This window comes from Branchiostoma floridae, chromosome 1 (assembly GCF_000003815.2).
Source record: "Branchiostoma floridae strain S238N-H82 chromosome 1, Bfl_VNyyK, whole genome shotgun sequence".
Lineage (NCBI taxonomy): Eukaryota > Metazoa > Chordata > Leptocardii > Amphioxiformes > Branchiostomatidae > Branchiostoma > Branchiostoma floridae.
Window position 1 is genome coordinate 8,136,478 of NC_049979.1, and position 18,257 is coordinate 8,154,734.

The following is an 18,257-nucleotide window of genomic DNA, read 5'->3' on the forward strand; positions in this document are numbered from 1 at the left end:
TTTCTGGTTCTCTCTGAGCTTGGACAACCGTTCTTCACGAACGGAAGCCATTTCCTGAAGGACTCTGTAACTGGAAGACTGAAGTAAAACTAAAGACCATCCAAAGGCCTGGCATTCCCAGACAGCGGGTGTGTTGTAGGTCAGTTTGACAGAAAAACACGCACCCCGTCGATTCTGTAGCAACATTAGAAAGATATACAGACCTGATGTTTACTTAAATCTCACGCCGGATTTAAAGCACCTGGTTTTTAACAGACATGTTTATGCACACGCATTGCCATGACCGCCCTTTTCTCTAAAATCATGACACCACCCCCCACAAGAACTAGGCCACATGCACGGGCCGACACAGGACTTCGGGATAGTGGAGATTAGGATCAATCGTCGCTCCTAATAACCAGCAAGTGAATAGACTAAAGCTATTTCCAGTGGAATTCCCTGGATAAAAATACTTCCCGGGCCGCTCCATCACGTCGTGACCTTTGAGTGGGGACCGCAGCGGTGTCTGGGGTGTGGGTGGCTGACTGTCTCCCTGCGTGAGCTATGCTGCCGTGGGGATAATGTTTCACACTCAATTTGGGTGCATCTTGACAGGCATCCCGCTCTTGACAAGGTCAGGGCTCCCCAGCAGGGGACGGCAGCGCCGAGATACGGGCCACAGCGGGCCCGCTGAGAGGCCACGGGGAGGCAGTTGTGTGGTCCACACCCAGACTACTGGAAACAGTGTCAATCACGACATGGCTAATCTTCAAGCAGATGTTGAAACCAAATTCGTGATGCACCCCCGGAGCTGGAGGCTTGAAAACGTTACGATTTTTGCCTTAATACACCTGCTTGGAAATTCAGAGGCAGTCCAACTTGAACAGGAAAGCATTCATACCAGTGCGCCTTTTGACAAAAAAAAAATGAAAGAAACATTGATTAGGCTTATCTTCTCCAGTTGCAATTTAAAGTTGATGTGGCATTCCTCATCACCATATAGTCGTACTCCAACCATCTTCATTCCCCGGAGCGTTAAACAATATCACATTGAATATACACTCGCCGTCAGTACATGAACTAGCAATTTTTTCTGAGCATAGTATTTCCTTTCGGAAAGGACATCTCTCCGGTGACTCATATAAATTCTCGTGTCAGAGGCAGGCATCAAGTTATTAGACAAAATCATTACCGAAGTGAAGTAGGCTTTGCTTGACAACATGTCCTGATGGAGGGATGAGAGTATTGAATCAACAGGCGGCTCTACAGATCCTCTTGACTACCGAGAAAACCCGTTTAATTGAGCAAAATCCAACAGCATTCCTTGAACTTCTAAACTATCAAACAGACCCGACTAGACAAGACTCGACATGTATTTTTCGGTCCATTTTGTAGGTGCAAAAGATAGTTGCCAAAAAGAAGCAACAAAACAATTCTTGATAAAAGATGGCAAAGCTGGATGAATGAAGAGTGGAGGGGACTGCTTGAGAAAACGGCAAGAAGATATTCGTTCTTGACGATCCGACTAGTACTGTTTTGCTTCCGCAGACTGAAGTTGAGAAGACGCCAATGTAAAGATAAAACGTTACGAGGTGGTAAGAGTGATCTCCAACTCGTGGGCGGGGAAGTACAGTAAAAAGCTGACTTGGGGCAGGAGCAAGGGGATCGGAAACTACGGGGCAGGGATTAGCTGTGTCTGGAGCGCCTCAGTGGAAACTGTTTTTGGCTTTAGACATGTTGTCGTGGCCTAAACAATTACAGACGAACGGGATTTTGGAGACTTACCAATGACCTTGAGTTTGAGTACCAAGGAGCCTCTATAAAGTAAAGCCATTGAATTAGCCTAAGTACCATCGTCCGTAGTGCTAGTGACCGCTGCCTCAATACATTGAGCCAGCGGTCACTACGGAGGATGGTACTCAGACTATATTGAATGGCATTGATGTAGATTGCTTGGACAATTTAGATGAGATTTTATAACCATTATAAGTAAATAATGCTTAACAGGGGATCATTTTGGTGATTTTCTGTCATGTGTGCATGTAGCCATGTAGTTTCCTTCTAACTTTATCAGAGTAGTATATATGTGGCAAAGAAAGAAGAAAATCGGAAAGCTACAAAAGGAAATTGCTTGTATGCTGCATCACAGTCCTGGGCTCCTCTGTAATAAGGTTGTACACAGCAGACACTGTCTGTCGGTAGATCCCTATCCCGGATACGTCAAACCATATGTCCACCTGTGAAACGACAATAACCCTCCATTCAGCACATTTCCAAAATCCTGAATTCTTCTACGCACCCAGGGTTGTATATCAGCTTCAAGCGACATCGAAGCAATACCAGAATGTGTCAGTACGTTTGTGTTGGACTGGCCGCTAATAATATGATGTTGGCCCTGGGCTCGGAAGGAAATGATTTATAAATGTTGGCAGATCAACTAACATTTTCTCTTTGGTAAGATTCCCCAGCGGATAAATTATGGATCAGCAATGCTATTGATGCTGACAGAAGAACAAATGTTAGTACCGTTAGAATCCCAGGCCGAATGTGTTGTTGTTGATTTACAACTGTACTTTCATAAATTCATGTATGATTTTTTTTACACATGACACGAACACGCCCGTGTGCAGGTTTTTAGCCACGAATGTCAACAGCAACAGGACAGTCTTGATATGTATACGCTGATCGTTTTGCTACGACTATCAGTGAGCCCTAAACACCATAAGACATCGCAAGACTCCACGAGCGACTGTCTTCCCGGTGGCCGAGAAAGTCTATCTCCAAGAAACCAACCCATTTGTCAGTTTGTTTCTTTTCTTTTCTCATAAATAGTATCCGATGATGCAGTCCAAATCCCGCCATATATAATAAGAACTGTTACCATATCCCTGGACGTATGCACAACTGTCGCCTAACGAAATGTACTAGCAAATGGCATGATTTCTATCACGCTTTGGTTTGGAGGAGGATGCGACAAATTCGGCTAACAGTGAGACGCGTAAACTCGTAGCGAGGTTGCCCTCTGATGACACCAGCACTTGGGAGGTCTGTGGCGTTTATAGTACGACGGGGTCGTTCCCGTAAATGTGATGGAGGACAAATTCGAATGACGGTCTGGTAAGACAAGACATAAACCTTCAAATTTAAGCGATGCCAAACGTTTCATTTACTGATATGATTTATGTAGTACATAAACTAGTTGGGATAGCCTTGTAAAGAAATGTTAATTGCAGTTAGATAAACGGTTTGGGCCACATTTGCATTCATCAGTGTGAAAATGAGATCAATTCTCTGTTTCATTAACGTCAATACATACCAGCTACGTAGTATACATTAGTCATTGTAGATGACGTAGTAAGACACCGCATTCTTATATCGCTATGGTATACGTCTGTTTCATCTCCAGGACATGATGTACTTAGCTTGAACATACAATAAAGATCCTTCACCCATTATGAAAACGCCTTATTAATGTTGCTTGACTACAATAACAATTAAGTCACGAGAACATGGTTTATTTTCGTAGAGGTCCGAGCAATCACACAACCCATCATTTCTTCGTGTTGCATATTTCAGCACCTCCAAATACAGGGCTGTCTTGGGGCTGCCGCGTGAGGACGACAGCGGGCGAGACCATCAGAAGATTTATGAACTTCCAGGGGGCGGGAAGCTCGTGTTGATAATGAGCAAATAAAACAGCGGCCATTGCAGGTCGGGGGTCCATTCACTGTTGACACCTTTGGGGCAATTTTGCTAATCTTCTCGCCTTTTCGGTTTGGTGCAAATTTCCTGGCCGGATCTGACCTGTTGAAACCGCCAAGGGGTAATCCGATGTGACAGGAACAAAACACGCTAATTAATCGAGTAGGTGACGAGTGTATTTGTCCCCATTTGTCACGTGCGCACTCCCATTCTCCCCCGCGCTGCCACAAGCGCCTGGGCGTCAGAACAGCGCGGGACACCTCTCAAAGTGGTCTGTGTGCACCGACTGGGCACAGGGCTGTCGTTAGTTGAACAGGTCCACGCTGTCGTGATTTGTCTGACGCCTGCCTCGGGACAGTGTGAGAGAGGACATGGCGTGCGGTCGCCGACTGCATCTGACCAGGGCCGTCACGGTCCTGCTGACGGTACTGGGGACCGCGATCGTCGTAAATATCTCCCCGCTGGGCTCCCGTAATGACCGTCACCTTTCCCCTGACCCCCGGCCGGGCGACGACCAGACCCTGCCGGCGAGGCTCACGGCGCACATCAGGGACTTGCAAAACGAACTGGAGATCAAGAGGAGAGAAATTGCGGAGTACAAGGAGAGCATGGACGTGCTGGTCTCCTCACGTAAGCCGGAGGAACCCAAATTCCGACGGCTCATGGACGCTAGGCGGGAGAAGCTCTTGTTGCAGGTTGTCAACACGGACGCGCCCGCCGGGGCCAACGGTACGGCCCGACAGGACCCCGGGTACATCGGCTGCAGAGAACTTGAGCACATCAAGGTTACCGGACCTGCTGGATCTGGGTACACCAAAGTTGTACAGAAGGGGGAGTACAACGGCGTGGACGTCGCCATAAAATCAGTGGCCATGTCCGGTCACGACATGAGGCTTTGTCTGGACACAGGCATGGACCGTCGGGACTGCTCTGCGCTGGCCAACTACAAAATCGTCAAGGAAGTTGCCCTTTTACAGGCCCTGGCCCATCCCAATATTATCAAGGTACTGGAACCATCATTTCCTCCAAGTTTAGTGTGGAAACATTTTTATGTCTTTCAATGTTATCAGGGCACTGCAAGCCTGAATGCTTTCTAGCCGACTAGGTGGGTTCAGTTTCACCCACTTCAGCTCTCCAGGCCCTTCACCTCTGTATACTATTCTGATATAGTTTTTTTGAAATGCAGAAATCATAGTATGAACGCCTCTGCCCCTAGCTCTTCCTGTCAGTGTGCCTACATATAGCTCGTTGCTCATCAGCTATTCCATGTATAACTTGTCTGTGCTGATATGGTAGTAGCCTTGGACCGTGCCTGCATCTGTGTTGACTCTTGTCGTTGTTGTGTTAGACAAAACGGTCCTACCCAGTTTATCTTGCACCATATGTACCAAGCTCTCCCGTTTCCCACCTCCAAACCTTGAAATGGTTGGCGGGGATTATTGCGTTTACTGTGGGTCGGGCATAAGAAAGGAGGGAAGGGCTTTCCCTTGAGCTGCCTTCCTTACGTGCTATTGTTTGGAACAACTGGAACGTACAAACACTTTGCAACACACAGACCCTAAACGAAACCCTAGAATAAGTGTCCATATTTTGTCCCTCAGGTCAAACCTATGGTTTAGAGGCAGAAGTAGGGTTTCCCGATTGGCTTCGTTTGTTCCGGGAGTGTGAAACTACTTTCTGTGATAAGGCAGCAGTTTTCGCAATTGCCCACAAATCCCCAGCGATGCACTTGCCGTGTGGTTTATCACAGGGACCGGGGACCGCCGTGTTGTGCTCCTTTATTTACCCTAACGAGCGAGGCGGGTCCACAAAATAGTTATGCTAATAATATGTGGGACGAACTGGGTCGACAGAGAGTGTAAATTATGTCGCAGTTTTGACATACATGGATCGCGATAAATGCACCTAGAGGGTACTTGATGATTTAACGACATTATATATCGCACTATGGCGCCGTCCGTTGTCCGAGCCAGTGCCACTTATCTCCAATGGATCAGAAAAGCCGGAGAGAATGGAGCGTGAGATAGGTTTTTACTGGCGGGCACTGGGCTCTCTCTCTGTGGAGAAACAGATCTCGGCTGACCCTAAATTTGGCCCGCCTGACTCTCTGTTGCACCGAGATGTGAGAGAATGTGCATACTTCGGGGCAGAGCGTCATCGGAGAGGACCCAATGTCGGATAAGTAATCCCCATTATAACGCCGACAACACGCGTAGCTAGCCCACTTCTCACCACACTGAGACGTGTTTCCGACTTGCGGAGACGAGACCCAGGCCCCAAATCCCACTCTCCACCCTATCTCCACCTGCCAGGACTGACCAGACTCGTGTCAAAATCGGCCTTTCAATCTTCTGGTGATTTCCGCTATGGAATGGGGCAGGCCGATTCTCTACGGCACAGGACACCCCATCTTTCAAACCAAGCTTTCCGAAGTGACGGAAGGCTCCCCTAGGCGATACCTATTACAAACAACAAATCACACTCCATTTGAGGTGCTAGAGGCGGTTTATTTTTACTACTAATCCCCCATACCCCACCGTGACACACCAGGTCTGGTTCTCTCAGTAACGTTTAAAACTTTCCTTACAAATGGCGAGATGGTTAATGTCCATAATTTAGTTCACATTGCGACATTTCCGACTTTTATTTTTATTTATTTATAAGACAGACTAAGAAAAAGGTTAGATGAAAGTTTAGTTCTTCTACGCCTTCTACGGTACAACCATCATGTAGATTATATGGCACTTCAACATTGGTATGGTGCCAGCATTTTGGGAAAGGCAATCCTCTCTTCAAAGCCCTTGGTTGTCTCGTGTTTTCTTACCCTGTTGATCACAATTTGTCCCCCCTACCAGGCAACCTAACAAAATTACTCCTCATTTCTCAAGTTTCCTCAACCCTGGCATTGGCATACCACACATGACTAACTCGTTTATTTTCTAAAAGATAAATGAAGAGTCCCACAACTTGCGATAGACAAGAAGCCAACGATAAAACCTGACCAGAAAATGGGGGTTTTGACAGCAGAGGTGCTGGAATGAATTCCCCTTCCACTATCACTGTGACTCAGATGGTATCTCCATCCTGGGCCAAGTATTTGGCCTCTTTCTCCATGGGTCAATTGCATGTCACTTGAATCACCTCAGCTGTTGTTGTCAGTGCAGTCTAGTAGTCCCCACACCTATAGTATGTCAGTGATAGTCCCATGTGCCAGACTAGGGGTGGGTACCGGTACAGTCAGTGGGAGTCGAATACTCCACAAAACAGAGTTCTTTGTATTGAAATGGAGATTAATGGACTGTTGTTTTGAGTATCTTCCATTCACAAGTTATCACAAACTGAATCAGGTCCAGGTTCAGGTCCGGACCTGGACCTGATCCGGACCTGAATTTTCTGTACGGTACCCACCCCTATGCCAGACAATCCTGCCCTTTAGGCGCGAGGGTACAGCACTGAAATTTATGACAATACTATACTAGACTGGTGTTTATAGGCAATGACACATTTGTTATCTATACATTGCCATACATTGTCACTGATGCAATTGTTGTGCAATAAACCTATCTATCTATCTATATGTATACTAGATTTGAAGGAAAAAATGTGGCTTCTTTTTCAGTTTCCAATATATGGTGATGAATGACTTATGTTATCTTCTGTGGTTTTGAAATGTCCTTTAAAAAATCTCAGCAATGATGATGTTTGTCAGTTCCAAGGCCATCATACATGTATATGGGAACTGCTCATACACTGGTCTTCTATTTCTAGTTGCAATACCAGCAGGACAACCAATCTACAACCTTACTATGGACTTTCCGCTATGATTCTCAGTAGGTCCCATCCCAAGTCCAGGCAGTGAGGGTGTAAAGACAGAACAGCTTTAAGTATTTCTTATCTAAATATGTTGACCCGAAAACATCATTATGTTGTGGCAATTGTGGAAGTATCTGAGGCATTTGCCAGGAAGGAGAGGCCTTAACTGTGCACTACTGTACAAGTGATAAGTCCTGTTTCAAAGCTGTTCTTTTAGAGCGGAGGATTGTCTCAGACGGATGTGCCCTGCAACCATTGGTGCTCCCTTTGTAAATTCCAATTTCCTAATGGTAAGCCTCGCTCTATTTGGCATTAACCTCGTGATTGAGTGGATGTCAAGACTGTTCAACATCAAGTGCAGATCCAGGAGTTAGGGAGGGAGATATGTACTGTAGACTGTAGTCTACTCAATCCCCATAGTCTCTGGCAAGGATTGTAAAGCTGGCGTTACACCACAGAAAAGGATGCTTGCCAGATAAGTTTGCAAACTCTAATGCTCTAATAGACATTTTCGACCATAATACAGCTAATGTCCTCCATCAATGTTTGCAAGTCACCAATACAAGCCCAGTCCAATGTAACTGGATAGGTGTTCTGGTGAAAAATACACTCAACTCTCAAGTGATTTTGAAGTATTTGGGAAATTTTCGGCAATGAACAAATTCGCTGTAATACCATCATAGCTGTTCAACAAGCTCAGGTTTAACAATTTTTTTATTAGCAACTTTTCTTTCTATCTTTTGTTGTTTTTTAGCACTTCTTGTTGTACTCTATCTATGTCACAACATGCCATAGTGCCAGGTGTTTGTTTCTGTGACTCGTGTGTGTGAGACCATTTCTATCCAGGGATAAGATGTGTAGTTTTGAGCCATTCTGTATAGTAAGTTCATTTCATCACAAATGTTAATATAACAAAATGTTCTCTTTTGCCTCAAGTCTAATCCTCCTGAGCCCATGGTGTCCATGTCCAACTGTAACTGACACTGGCACCATGTCAAATGCACCCTTGTCCCCTTCCACTCCAGGGAGCAGGCCACTTCCTGCTGGGGGCCAGACCAGGGGTGATCACTGCTTGTGGGTTAACCTGCCGGAAAATGTTCGACTCCCTTTTCCTTTGTCAACCCAGCATGGGGAAGGGCAAAGGGGGGATTCTCTTACCCACAGACCAGCTCTCATGCCCTTTGTAATACTAAAAGACACAATGATATAAAGTGGTATCAGAGATGATCCTTTCCTGGGTGCCAGACCGGACTAGGCAGCCAGCTAGTTTGTTTGCTTGTTCGAAAATATTGCTACTGAAAATATTCTTATGAATCTACTAGCTCTTTGAAGTCTTCCCAACCTGCTGCAAATAGCTAATTTTGAGGAGATAAATACTAATTACCTTCCTCTATTCACTGTTGGTCTCTAATCTAATGTACACATGCAATTAACTGAGACTAAGTAACTGCGAAGCTGGTGTGTTTCACCGAAGGGCGGTTATACTGGCTATATAGATACAGATACAGAACTGCTTGTAACAGCACATACTGATCGGAAACTGAACAACAACACAAGATCCTCGACCTGCCTTGGCAGTGGTGTTATGCAAAATTGCACACAACATCAGCCTGTCAGAGTGCTGGATGACCTAGATATTTACCCTAGAGTGGTAATCCTGTCAAATTGCTTTATTTCAACCCAGTTGGTTTCTCAGTCTGCGAAAGACTAATTTTGCAAGCACTTCTAATTTCTGCTTTATTCTAGACCTTTTTTCTGTTCCCAGCAAAGCCGCTGTGATTGACAGGACTTGCTGGGTTCTATTTATCCCAGCTCTCCTCCCCTTCCATCTGTCCCCTCCTGGGAGCCTTGCCCCTTTTGGCAGGGGGGAAATGCTACCAATGTGGCAAATGTTCCCCCAAGATTATACCAAAACAACGATTTCCAAACATCCACCCTGGGTGGTTGGAGTGGGCAGTTTGAGTTCTGTTGGAAAATTTCCGCTATGTTATCAAAGTTGTCCAGAAAGTCTGGTAAAAATGTCTCTAATAGCTCGTATCCAGCCGTATTATAGCCAGAATCATAAATATGGAGAGGAAGGAAGACACTCAGGAGTTACAACATGGCTGGATACCAGGCTACGTCTCCAATCACTTTAGTTTTAGGGCTCCTTTCTAGGCTGGACAGACAAATTCACTACAGCATCACTACTACAGTTTGCGTCCTATAACCACACGGGTGCAACTTACTAACTACAGTAATACAAATTGTATAGTTTAAAAAAATGTAATGGTTTGGGGAGGTTCATGCGTATGATTGGATGTTTGATTCAATTTGCAAAGCAATGATATTTTTGTCTGTGACCCTAGCATTTCCCCCTGTTGGAAATGGGTCATTTCAATGGTGGTTTTCAGATTGTATTCCCTAAAGCTGTCATTAAGTACTGGCAAACTTGCTTATGTCACACCTGAGTATGAATGCCTTTGTTTGTATCCTCCCAGTTGCTAGGTTACTGTTTCCATGGAGGCGAGGACGGCTCTGTCACCTCCATAATGGAGTTGGGAGGACCTCTGGACATCATCAACCTACTGCAAGCTTCCTGGGAGGACCGCTTCAGGGTAAGGCTCAACTCTTTGGAGGTATATAGGCAGTTTGGTTTTATACACTGTAGGCTGTGAAACAGTCATAGTGGTTTTATGTTCAAGGTTTTCATCACACTGTGAACATGTGTGCCAAAAAAACAATTTACTCAAGCAATTGGATATGATTTTGGAAAGGTCAGACGTTTCAGATAGCCATCCAGCGTCTTTCGTCAGTGATACGGGAGATATCTTGCTGGAGAGGTTTTTTATAATCTTACTTAGCTGGGAATTGATATGCAACAGAGATCTAGTTGTGAACATGTGGCATGTCTTCATTTCTACCATACCTGGTACCACTGTATTGTTTCAGCTGCAAACTGAAAACAGTGCAAACACCAACTTTCCTCCTTAGCAACTTAGCATGGTATCCAGTCCAGCCCAGAATAACAGGAAAACGAACCTAGATGTTACAAGTTGAAATGACTCGGCCTAATTGTGTGCAAAACTGAAGTACCTACAAATGTAGGTATCAACTTGTCACAGATTTGCATTTCTGGCCTAAGTTCAAGTATATGTAGGTATCATGTTGCCACAGATTTCTGTTTTGGGCTGAGGAGGTTGACGGTTTTGTGGTTGAATTACTTATCTTTATCTTTTTCCTCCACAGATAAGTCTTGGCCTGGCTCAACTCTTGGCTCACCTGAACTCCTCTCCCATCGGCCCTGTCATCCTCCATGACTTCAAGCTGCAGCAGTTCGTGCTTGTTGATGGGGAAGTGAAACTAGCAGACCTGGACGACGCTGACAGTTACGCCCCAAACTGTCACGACGACTCCGACTGCACCTTGGAATTCCCGGGGACGTCCTTCCAGCTGTCCTGTCGGCAGGGGACATGTTCGTCATGGAGCGACAAGAGCAACCTGTACAACGCCTACAGATACTTTTTTGTGTACCTGCTTCCTTTTGAAGTGCCAGAAGCATTGAAACCACTTGTGGATGAGGCCATGAATAAGACAGGTAGGAGATTGAAACTGCTGAACCCATACCATGTCCTGGTGACATTTTTAGGGCATTTGAGAATCTCAAATGGCTCAAATACTTCTATCAAGTAGGAGATAAGTACTGTTTCAGACAGGCATAAGCATGACAGTACTATATGTACCTCTACCTATAATAAACAAATTGTGAAACACGGTATAGGCTAGAATATGAAGGTTTCATGTCGAAAATGTGGAGGTAACTTACCCTAACAGTGATAAGATAAGTTTTTGCTGTGCAAAAGTTTTGTACATAATGGATACTTGCACTGACTACCTTTGCCTCCTTCTGTGTTCCACTGTAGCTACCCTGCAGTGGTCCAGTGAGGAGACTGCTTCCCACATGGAGAGGATCCTGGACCTGTATCAGAGTGGGGCCTACCTACACAGGGAGGGGAAGTCAGACATTACTAGTGAGTAAAGAAAACTCATTCAGAACTTCTTGTTATGTCAGAAGGCAACAATTCAAACCACACAGTAGTCCTTCATCTTTAGAAATTAGAGTAGTGTATTTTTATCACCAACAAATCCAATGCAATGACATTTTCACATCTTTTGGGTGGAGAAAAGTTTTAGAACTGTACAAGCCAAAAAGCAGTTACTCAAGCAACTGGATATGATTTTCGAAATCCAATTGCTTGAGTAACTGCTTTTTGGTTTATTACCTGGATATTTAACTTTCATCGACGTTAGAACTGTATATAGTTGTGTGTATCATAACCAAACATTCTAAATGTTTATTGAAGTCAAGATGAAACTGTAGTAATCAACAACAATGTGACATACCAACTTGCATTCCCAGGTTACAAGAAAGTTCCCCAGTCTGATGTTCCAGGTGTGGGAGACTTCGACTGTCTGAGATCACTGTCCCGGGGAGCGTGTGCAGTTTCTGTGTTTGATGCGCAGGAAGCAGCCAGCATGTGTGACAGCGATGCTGAATGTCGGGGCTTTGTCCTTACCAAGAGGAAGACTTGGATAGGTGAGCTGGGACAGGGTTGCATTCACATGCAGTTTACGAAGGGATAACTTTGGCTTCAATTATGAAAGCACAAGTAACTCATCAAGTAGACTTTTAACATGCTTATATGCACAAAGTATACCTTAAACGTTTTTTGTCTAAATTGTTTCCGATCGTGCAGTTATAGTTAATGTTTCTAGAATATCTTTACTGTTAGCATTCATCATTAACTGCAGGTATCAAGATGCTAATTTGTTCTTTGTTTTCTTTTCTCCCTTTCAGGTCGTCCTGTGGCATACTTCAAGAATGATGTGTCCTCTCCAGTGGAAAATGCAGACACAATACTGTACACTAAGGTCCTTGCTCCAACATAATGAGACTACTTTGAAACTAAAGTCAACACTGCAATAATAAACATCAAAGTTTATGTTGAACTACACTAAGTGAGACAAAATGACAAGTTCAAAGCTTAACAAAGTGTATTTATTTATATGCAATGTCATAAGTTAACAATATTTTAATAGTGCAATATATTGTATCAATGGATACAGACTATTTTTGATATTCTAATTACTGAACCTATATCTGGGAAGTAAATGCAAAGTCTAGGAACTAGTTTTTGAACAGCCATATTTTGGTGGTGACATTCCAAAACAACCAACATGAATTATACCAGTGTAAATAAACTGTAAATTTAACAGTAAATGTGTTGAGTTTCCTATTTTGTCTCATTTTTTTTCTCTTGCACTCTTTGATATTGTCTCTGGGGAGAAACCTTAGATGTTCCTACATGTAAGATTGTAAGTTGGCTACCAACTCAAGTTGCCTTAGATTTCTTCCATCATGGTGTTACTTTTAGACATCAATATTCTTTATGTTTGACAATCTCACAATAAAGTTGAATTGTAATAATAGTAATTTCAAATATGAAAACTGGAAATGTTGATCAAATGCATGCAATATTTTTTTCTTAGCTCTTTGCAAATGATAAAAAAAAACCTTCAACCTCTTGCTTAACCACCAACCAACATGTCATATACATAGAACATACAAGTAGTGCCATGTAGAAACTGTCACAAACCAATTCTTGGGAGGCACTTGTCTGTGGAAAATATGTAGTCAACAGTCCTCATACAACAATAAGTATATGAAGCTAAAGATCTAGTTCTGTAACATCACCATATGAAATTAGAGCTTTCAGCTCATGTAACTTGCAACTCTGCTGCAGCTGAATCATCACCCGATGCACCCGAAAGTGTAGTCACAGTTGCTGTGCAGCTTGATCTAATACCATACCCAGAAACAGGGACACATGCGTCTGACACAGGTGACGTATCAAGTGGTCCAGCAGCATCCAGTGGTGATGAAGAAGTAGTGCCTCCAAGAGCACCAGTCAAGTCAAAGGCATCATGCGGCAGAGACTTCTGCACTATGACATTCCTGTTGTTCCTCAGACTGAATTCATAAGCAGCATCTCTGCATCAAAGACAAATTCACACACTCGTCAATACAGACATCATTACATGGAATGATACAGAATCAACGGGTAGCATATAGCAGTCATTTAAAATGGTTACCACCTCCAAGCTTATTTGTGGACATCATCTAGGTGGAAAAGATAACTTCTTCAAGACAGTACTGCAAGATCAGGGGAGCTATTACAGTATCGCAGGACGTGGAACAATAAATGATAAAGAGTATGTGAGAAAAAAATTTGACGACAGAGTATGGCATTGTGTTCGGTCACTTTTCTGGAAATCCAAGACCTTAAGAATCTTTAAGAAACAAAGAAGCTGATTTTCTGATAAACGCAAAGAAACTTGAACACTGCACTGATTAACGATATGGCTCTTCTACCCGTCTACTGTAAAAAGAACAAAGTTTTCTCACTTGTAGGGCTTCCTCTCTGCTGGAGACATGGCAGCCCACTTCCTCCCCATCATGGTGCTGATCTGAGTAGATGCATATCCAGAGTACCTCCTGAAAAAAAGACAGAACAGAACTTGCTCACCTCAACCACAGAAGTCACTTTCTGGGCAATCAGACATGCAGAGCCCCCATGCTACAAAGAACTGAATTGCAGCTTTTTTTCTTTGCTTGAAGCACAGCTATTTGTTACGCATACTTCAATAAGGCTGACTATTTTGTAACGTCATCACATAACCACCACAATTTATTTATTTATTGAAAATTCACCATAGACAGAAAATTGGCTGGGAAAGCAAAACAGGTGAAAGACACCTCTTCGAGTTGCCTCCCTTTATAAATGACAATTGTAATAACGATAACAAAGATCATAATGGAAACAATGATAAATAAAGCATAATTTTGTCAGCAACATAATACCCCCCCCCCCCAAAAATTGCTAGAGGTGCATGAATGTGACTCACTGTTTCTGCTTCTCTCGAACTATCTTGCAGAACATGATGAAGCCATTCACACACTTCTTCTTGTTCTTAGCTCTCCCGTAGGAGAAGCGCCTCCTCCTGGTACCAGATCCCCTGTCCTCATCCCTGTCTTCAGAAGGCACCTTTTGGTTTGCTTCCTTGTCTGCCTCATCCCCAGATGTCAGCAGCTGACCAGCAAAGCTCCCATCATGCAGGGTGTCCACCGAGGAGTTGGATGTGTCGAAAATGCTTTGTTCATTCAGGTTCTTCCAGATTGGCGGGGTGAAGGTCTTGGGAGGAGCTGCCATAGTTGCAGAGTAGCAGGGTGGACAGGAGGATGGGCGGCCAAATGGTGAAGTTTGGATGTAATCATCCACGGCGAGCTTGCTGCATGGCATTTCTTCTGCCTCAGGGACAACAGAGTCCTTGTGTGGAGGATGTAACTCTGGAGAGGCAACAATTGGTGTCATCAAGTGAGCATCAGTCTTATCAGCCTGATCCATAGGGACTACCTGCTGTGGCGAGGAGCTACGAGGGTCACTCCACAACTTGTCAGGCTGGAAGAAGGCAGAGAATCTGTCACCGATATCATCATCGTCAGGAACGGCTGTCTCCACGCTGCTGTTGTCTTCACTACTGAAGAGTGTTCTCCTTGCATGGGGGAAGGGCCGACTCCTGTCCAACCTTCTCTCCCTCTGTACCATCCATCCCAGATCTCTCCTTGGTGTACTGTCCTCCAGACATTCAGTGCAGCATCTCCTTGGTTTGGTCTTCCGTCTTGGTCTAGCTGCTCCTTGGCTCATCCATTTCTTCTTCGATTGCTTTGGTGTTTTGATGTTCTCAGTTTGGTGGCAAGTACTTGCTTCAGACTTCATTGCTTCTGCAGCTAGGGTGTTACAATGGATGTCTGCATCTCTGCAATGGGGCTGTACTGGGTTTTGATGATCCAGCCCAGCCATGTTTCCTGCCTTCAGATTGAAACTGCCACTGGTTCCTTCATCAGCATCCTGCTCCTGTTTTAGACTGCAGTACTTGTCAAGGCACCTACCCTCGATATGTTTAGCCAGCATGTGCAAGTCATAGCTGAGCACAGATGGTGACATTGTGAGGATGGCAGGAGAAACACCAAGCTCCCTGCACACATCCTTCAGGCTGACCCTGGTGGTGCAGGGTTCGATTCCCAGGTTTGTGTAGGCCATTTTCAGTTCCGTGTGTAGCCAGTCAATGTACTGGATAGACTGCTGCAACACACGGCACTGAGAAAACATAAACAAAACCAACTTAATTGTCATGTACAAAAACTTATGGCTCTTTTCCAATTGTAATCATCCTCTTTTACAAGTATCATCTGTGTATTACACAGTAGAAAGAGCTTTTCTGTAGTACAGTGTTGAACACCCTACCTTGGTCTGTTTCGGTCCATCCTCAGACACTGGCAGCAGCCCAGCCATCTCCTGCAGTGCCACCACCGTGCTGCGGTGTCTGTCCCTTTGGCATATAAAAAAATAGAAAACTCTTGTTACCGTCAGTCTTGTTAATTCCAACGTATGCAACATCACTACCCTTGTCCCATAAATGGTCATGTCCTTGGTGCTGAAATGGATTATCCGTTAGGTTTTTCACACCAGCTGGTGTTTGTTGTTAAACTACACTCAGCAAAACTAATAGCACATATTTTTGCCACTTTCATGATTCTGAAATAGCGTATTGAAGAGCATATTTTCTATCATTCAAGACAGGCACAAGAAGTCCCCTTTTCCCATGGACATACATGTTTCAATCCCAGTCTCCTCATCAGGCTACAATACTCTTAAACGGAAGAATGGCTCAGGAACACACAGGAATTCTCAAAATGTTACAAAGAATCATTGTACACAGGAGGCAGGCAGAATACTCAGAATGGGAGTTAGGAAAATGGAGACAGCTAGAATGTTCAAAACAGTGTCAAGAAAATGACCTGGCTGACCTCTCCCTTTGCCTGTGCACTGCTCTTGGAGAAGATGATATCTGGGGCTCATCTGGACCCTCCACACTGGCTGTGCTGGACTCACTGTCAATTGATAACTAGACAGTGGGGGAAAATATACATTAACGCACACTGATGCCCTGTACCATCAAAGAGTGGAATGAACTTGTGCCTTGTGTGATGGAGGCAAGAGTCCATCTCCCAGTTCAAAGATGAGCTGGGATGGGCTCCGCTGACATGAGCTGTCCCGTCTTTTGTACATATGTAAATAGGTGTAAATAACAACTCTAAACTTCACCTGTCCAGTCTTTTTGCGCATGTCTATGTTTTTCCCCGTTCTTACCCTTTGTTTGCACAGCTGCTAATAATCCGCTTTGTTTTGCGGGCTAAGCAGTCCCAAACCAAAGATGATGGAAGTCTTTTTCCTGAAATTTTCCAGATTCATACAGTCAGCTGGAATACAAGAAAGCAGCAAGGCCTTTATAGCTAGAGGGAATATGTGTCACCTGTGAGCTGGAGCTGTGGCTGGAGCCGGACCAGTCCGAGTCCTGGCGCAGAGGAAAGTTCACTTCCTGCACCAGGTGATTAATGTCGGCCGTGAACCTCTGCTGGGAGCTCTGTAGCATGGTCAGGGGCAGGCAGGTAGCAGCGCCGGGGGACAGGCAGCCTATATCTGACAACTCACCTGGCTTGGGCTGGACACAACAGTACAGGATGAGGAAACTGAAAACAACTACTGTAGTGTAAATGCAGAAAATTTCGCGGTGGTTGCTTCACTACGAATTTAAATCCACCGCGAACATTTTCCATGGCAGTAAGAGACTACAGTGCATGGTGCTACCGTGAACTTAAATCTACCGCGAAGTTAAATCCCCGTGAACTTAAATGCATTTACAGTATTGATACAAATATGGAGAAGAGATAAATCAAGTCTTTGACAAAATTAGAAAATCTTTACAACAAACACTTGTCTGTTGTCTTGTTCTCCCACCTCATCTTCCATCTTGACTGACCACGATGACCAGGAGTTCAGTCCAGCAGGGTCCATCCTTCTCTGGCCAGCAGGCTGCCCTGCTGCATGACAGTATTAAAGGTGAAAAACTAATGTTGTTAAAGCTGAAACATCAGGCCATTGATGGTACAGGAGTGCTTCCTACTCACATTAAATGGTCCAGCTTGGCTGTTTGGATTTGGAGGACTCTTAGACAACTTGAATATACATCATGTAAGATATAGATATGTAAAATGTAAATATGCACATACATGCAACATTAAAGGAGAATTTAGCATCGTTCAAGCACGTAACGTTCTTCAAAATCAAACATGTTTACGCCCCCCTCCCAACATTGAGATTTAACCAAATTAAAAGCCATTATCGTTGGTACTTTTTCCAGATGATTCAAAGAGGTACTACTGTGAATATTACACTAAAACAGCGAAATGCACACATCAAGAGAAAACTTCACACATATACGTATACGCTCTTGACAAACATAGAGTAGATACAACAATTCACAAGTTACTAACGTTACGTAAACCAAACTTTTCCCGCCATTTCTGGCCAGCCATGATTGAGGTTTCTCTCACAGAATTACTAATTTTTCTGCTCTCCGCCTACGCCATAACATGCAATTATGACTATATACCATATGAAGAGACTTCCCACTCTATATACTGATTTATGAAATACGAACTTACTTTGTAAAAATGGACAGTCAATTCTTGTTTCCTCCAAGTCGATAATGTGCCAGCGATGATTCGGAATGTGCCATTACAAGATCAAATGGGGGATGTCAATTACCAGGTATAGCTTTGAATTATCAACGACAAAAATCGATAAATACGACAAATATAT

At 44.1% G+C, this 18,257-nt stretch overlaps 2 protein-coding genes across 4 annotated transcripts; one reads left to right on the forward strand and one right to left on the reverse strand.

Moving 5' to 3' along the window:
• The first annotated feature begins 3,675 nt into the window (after window positions 1-3,675).
• Window positions 3,676-12,754, forward strand: LOC118417238 (extracellular tyrosine-protein kinase PKDCC-like). Its single transcript, XM_035822710.1, has 6 exons — window positions 3,676-4,685; window positions 9,975-10,091; window positions 10,723-11,071; window positions 11,397-11,504; window positions 11,894-12,070; window positions 12,332-12,754. Exons 1-6 carry the CDS (start codon window positions 4,053-4,055, stop codon window positions 12,421-12,423), a joined length of 1,476 nt encoding a protein of 491 aa, XP_035678603.1. The 5' UTR covers window positions 3,676-4,052; the 3' UTR covers window positions 12,424-12,754.
• Window positions 12,755-12,819: 65 nt separating this feature from the next.
• Window positions 12,820-18,246, reverse strand: LOC118417218. Of its 3 annotated transcripts, none has more exons than XM_035822683.1 (8): window positions 18,101-18,246; window positions 17,361-17,476; window positions 16,909-17,097; window positions 16,403-16,500; window positions 15,840-15,924; window positions 14,440-15,692; window positions 13,940-14,029; window positions 12,820-13,525 (listed from the first exon to the last, which is right to left on the reverse strand). In XM_035822683.1, the coding sequence occupies exons 2-8, from the start codon at window positions 17,448-17,450 to the stop codon at window positions 13,252-13,254; spliced, it is 2,079 nt and encodes a 692-aa protein (XP_035678576.1). In that variant the 5' UTR covers window positions 17,451-17,476; window positions 18,101-18,246; the 3' UTR covers window positions 12,820-13,251. The 3 variants fall into 3 exon arrangements, with proteins under 3 accessions (XP_035678576.1, XP_035678584.1, XP_035678591.1); XM_035822691.1 differs by having other exon boundaries at window positions 17,394-17,476; window positions 18,101-18,245; XM_035822698.1 differs by having other exon boundaries at window positions 17,394-17,473; window positions 18,101-18,179.
• Window positions 18,247-18,257: the final 11 nt, after the last annotated feature.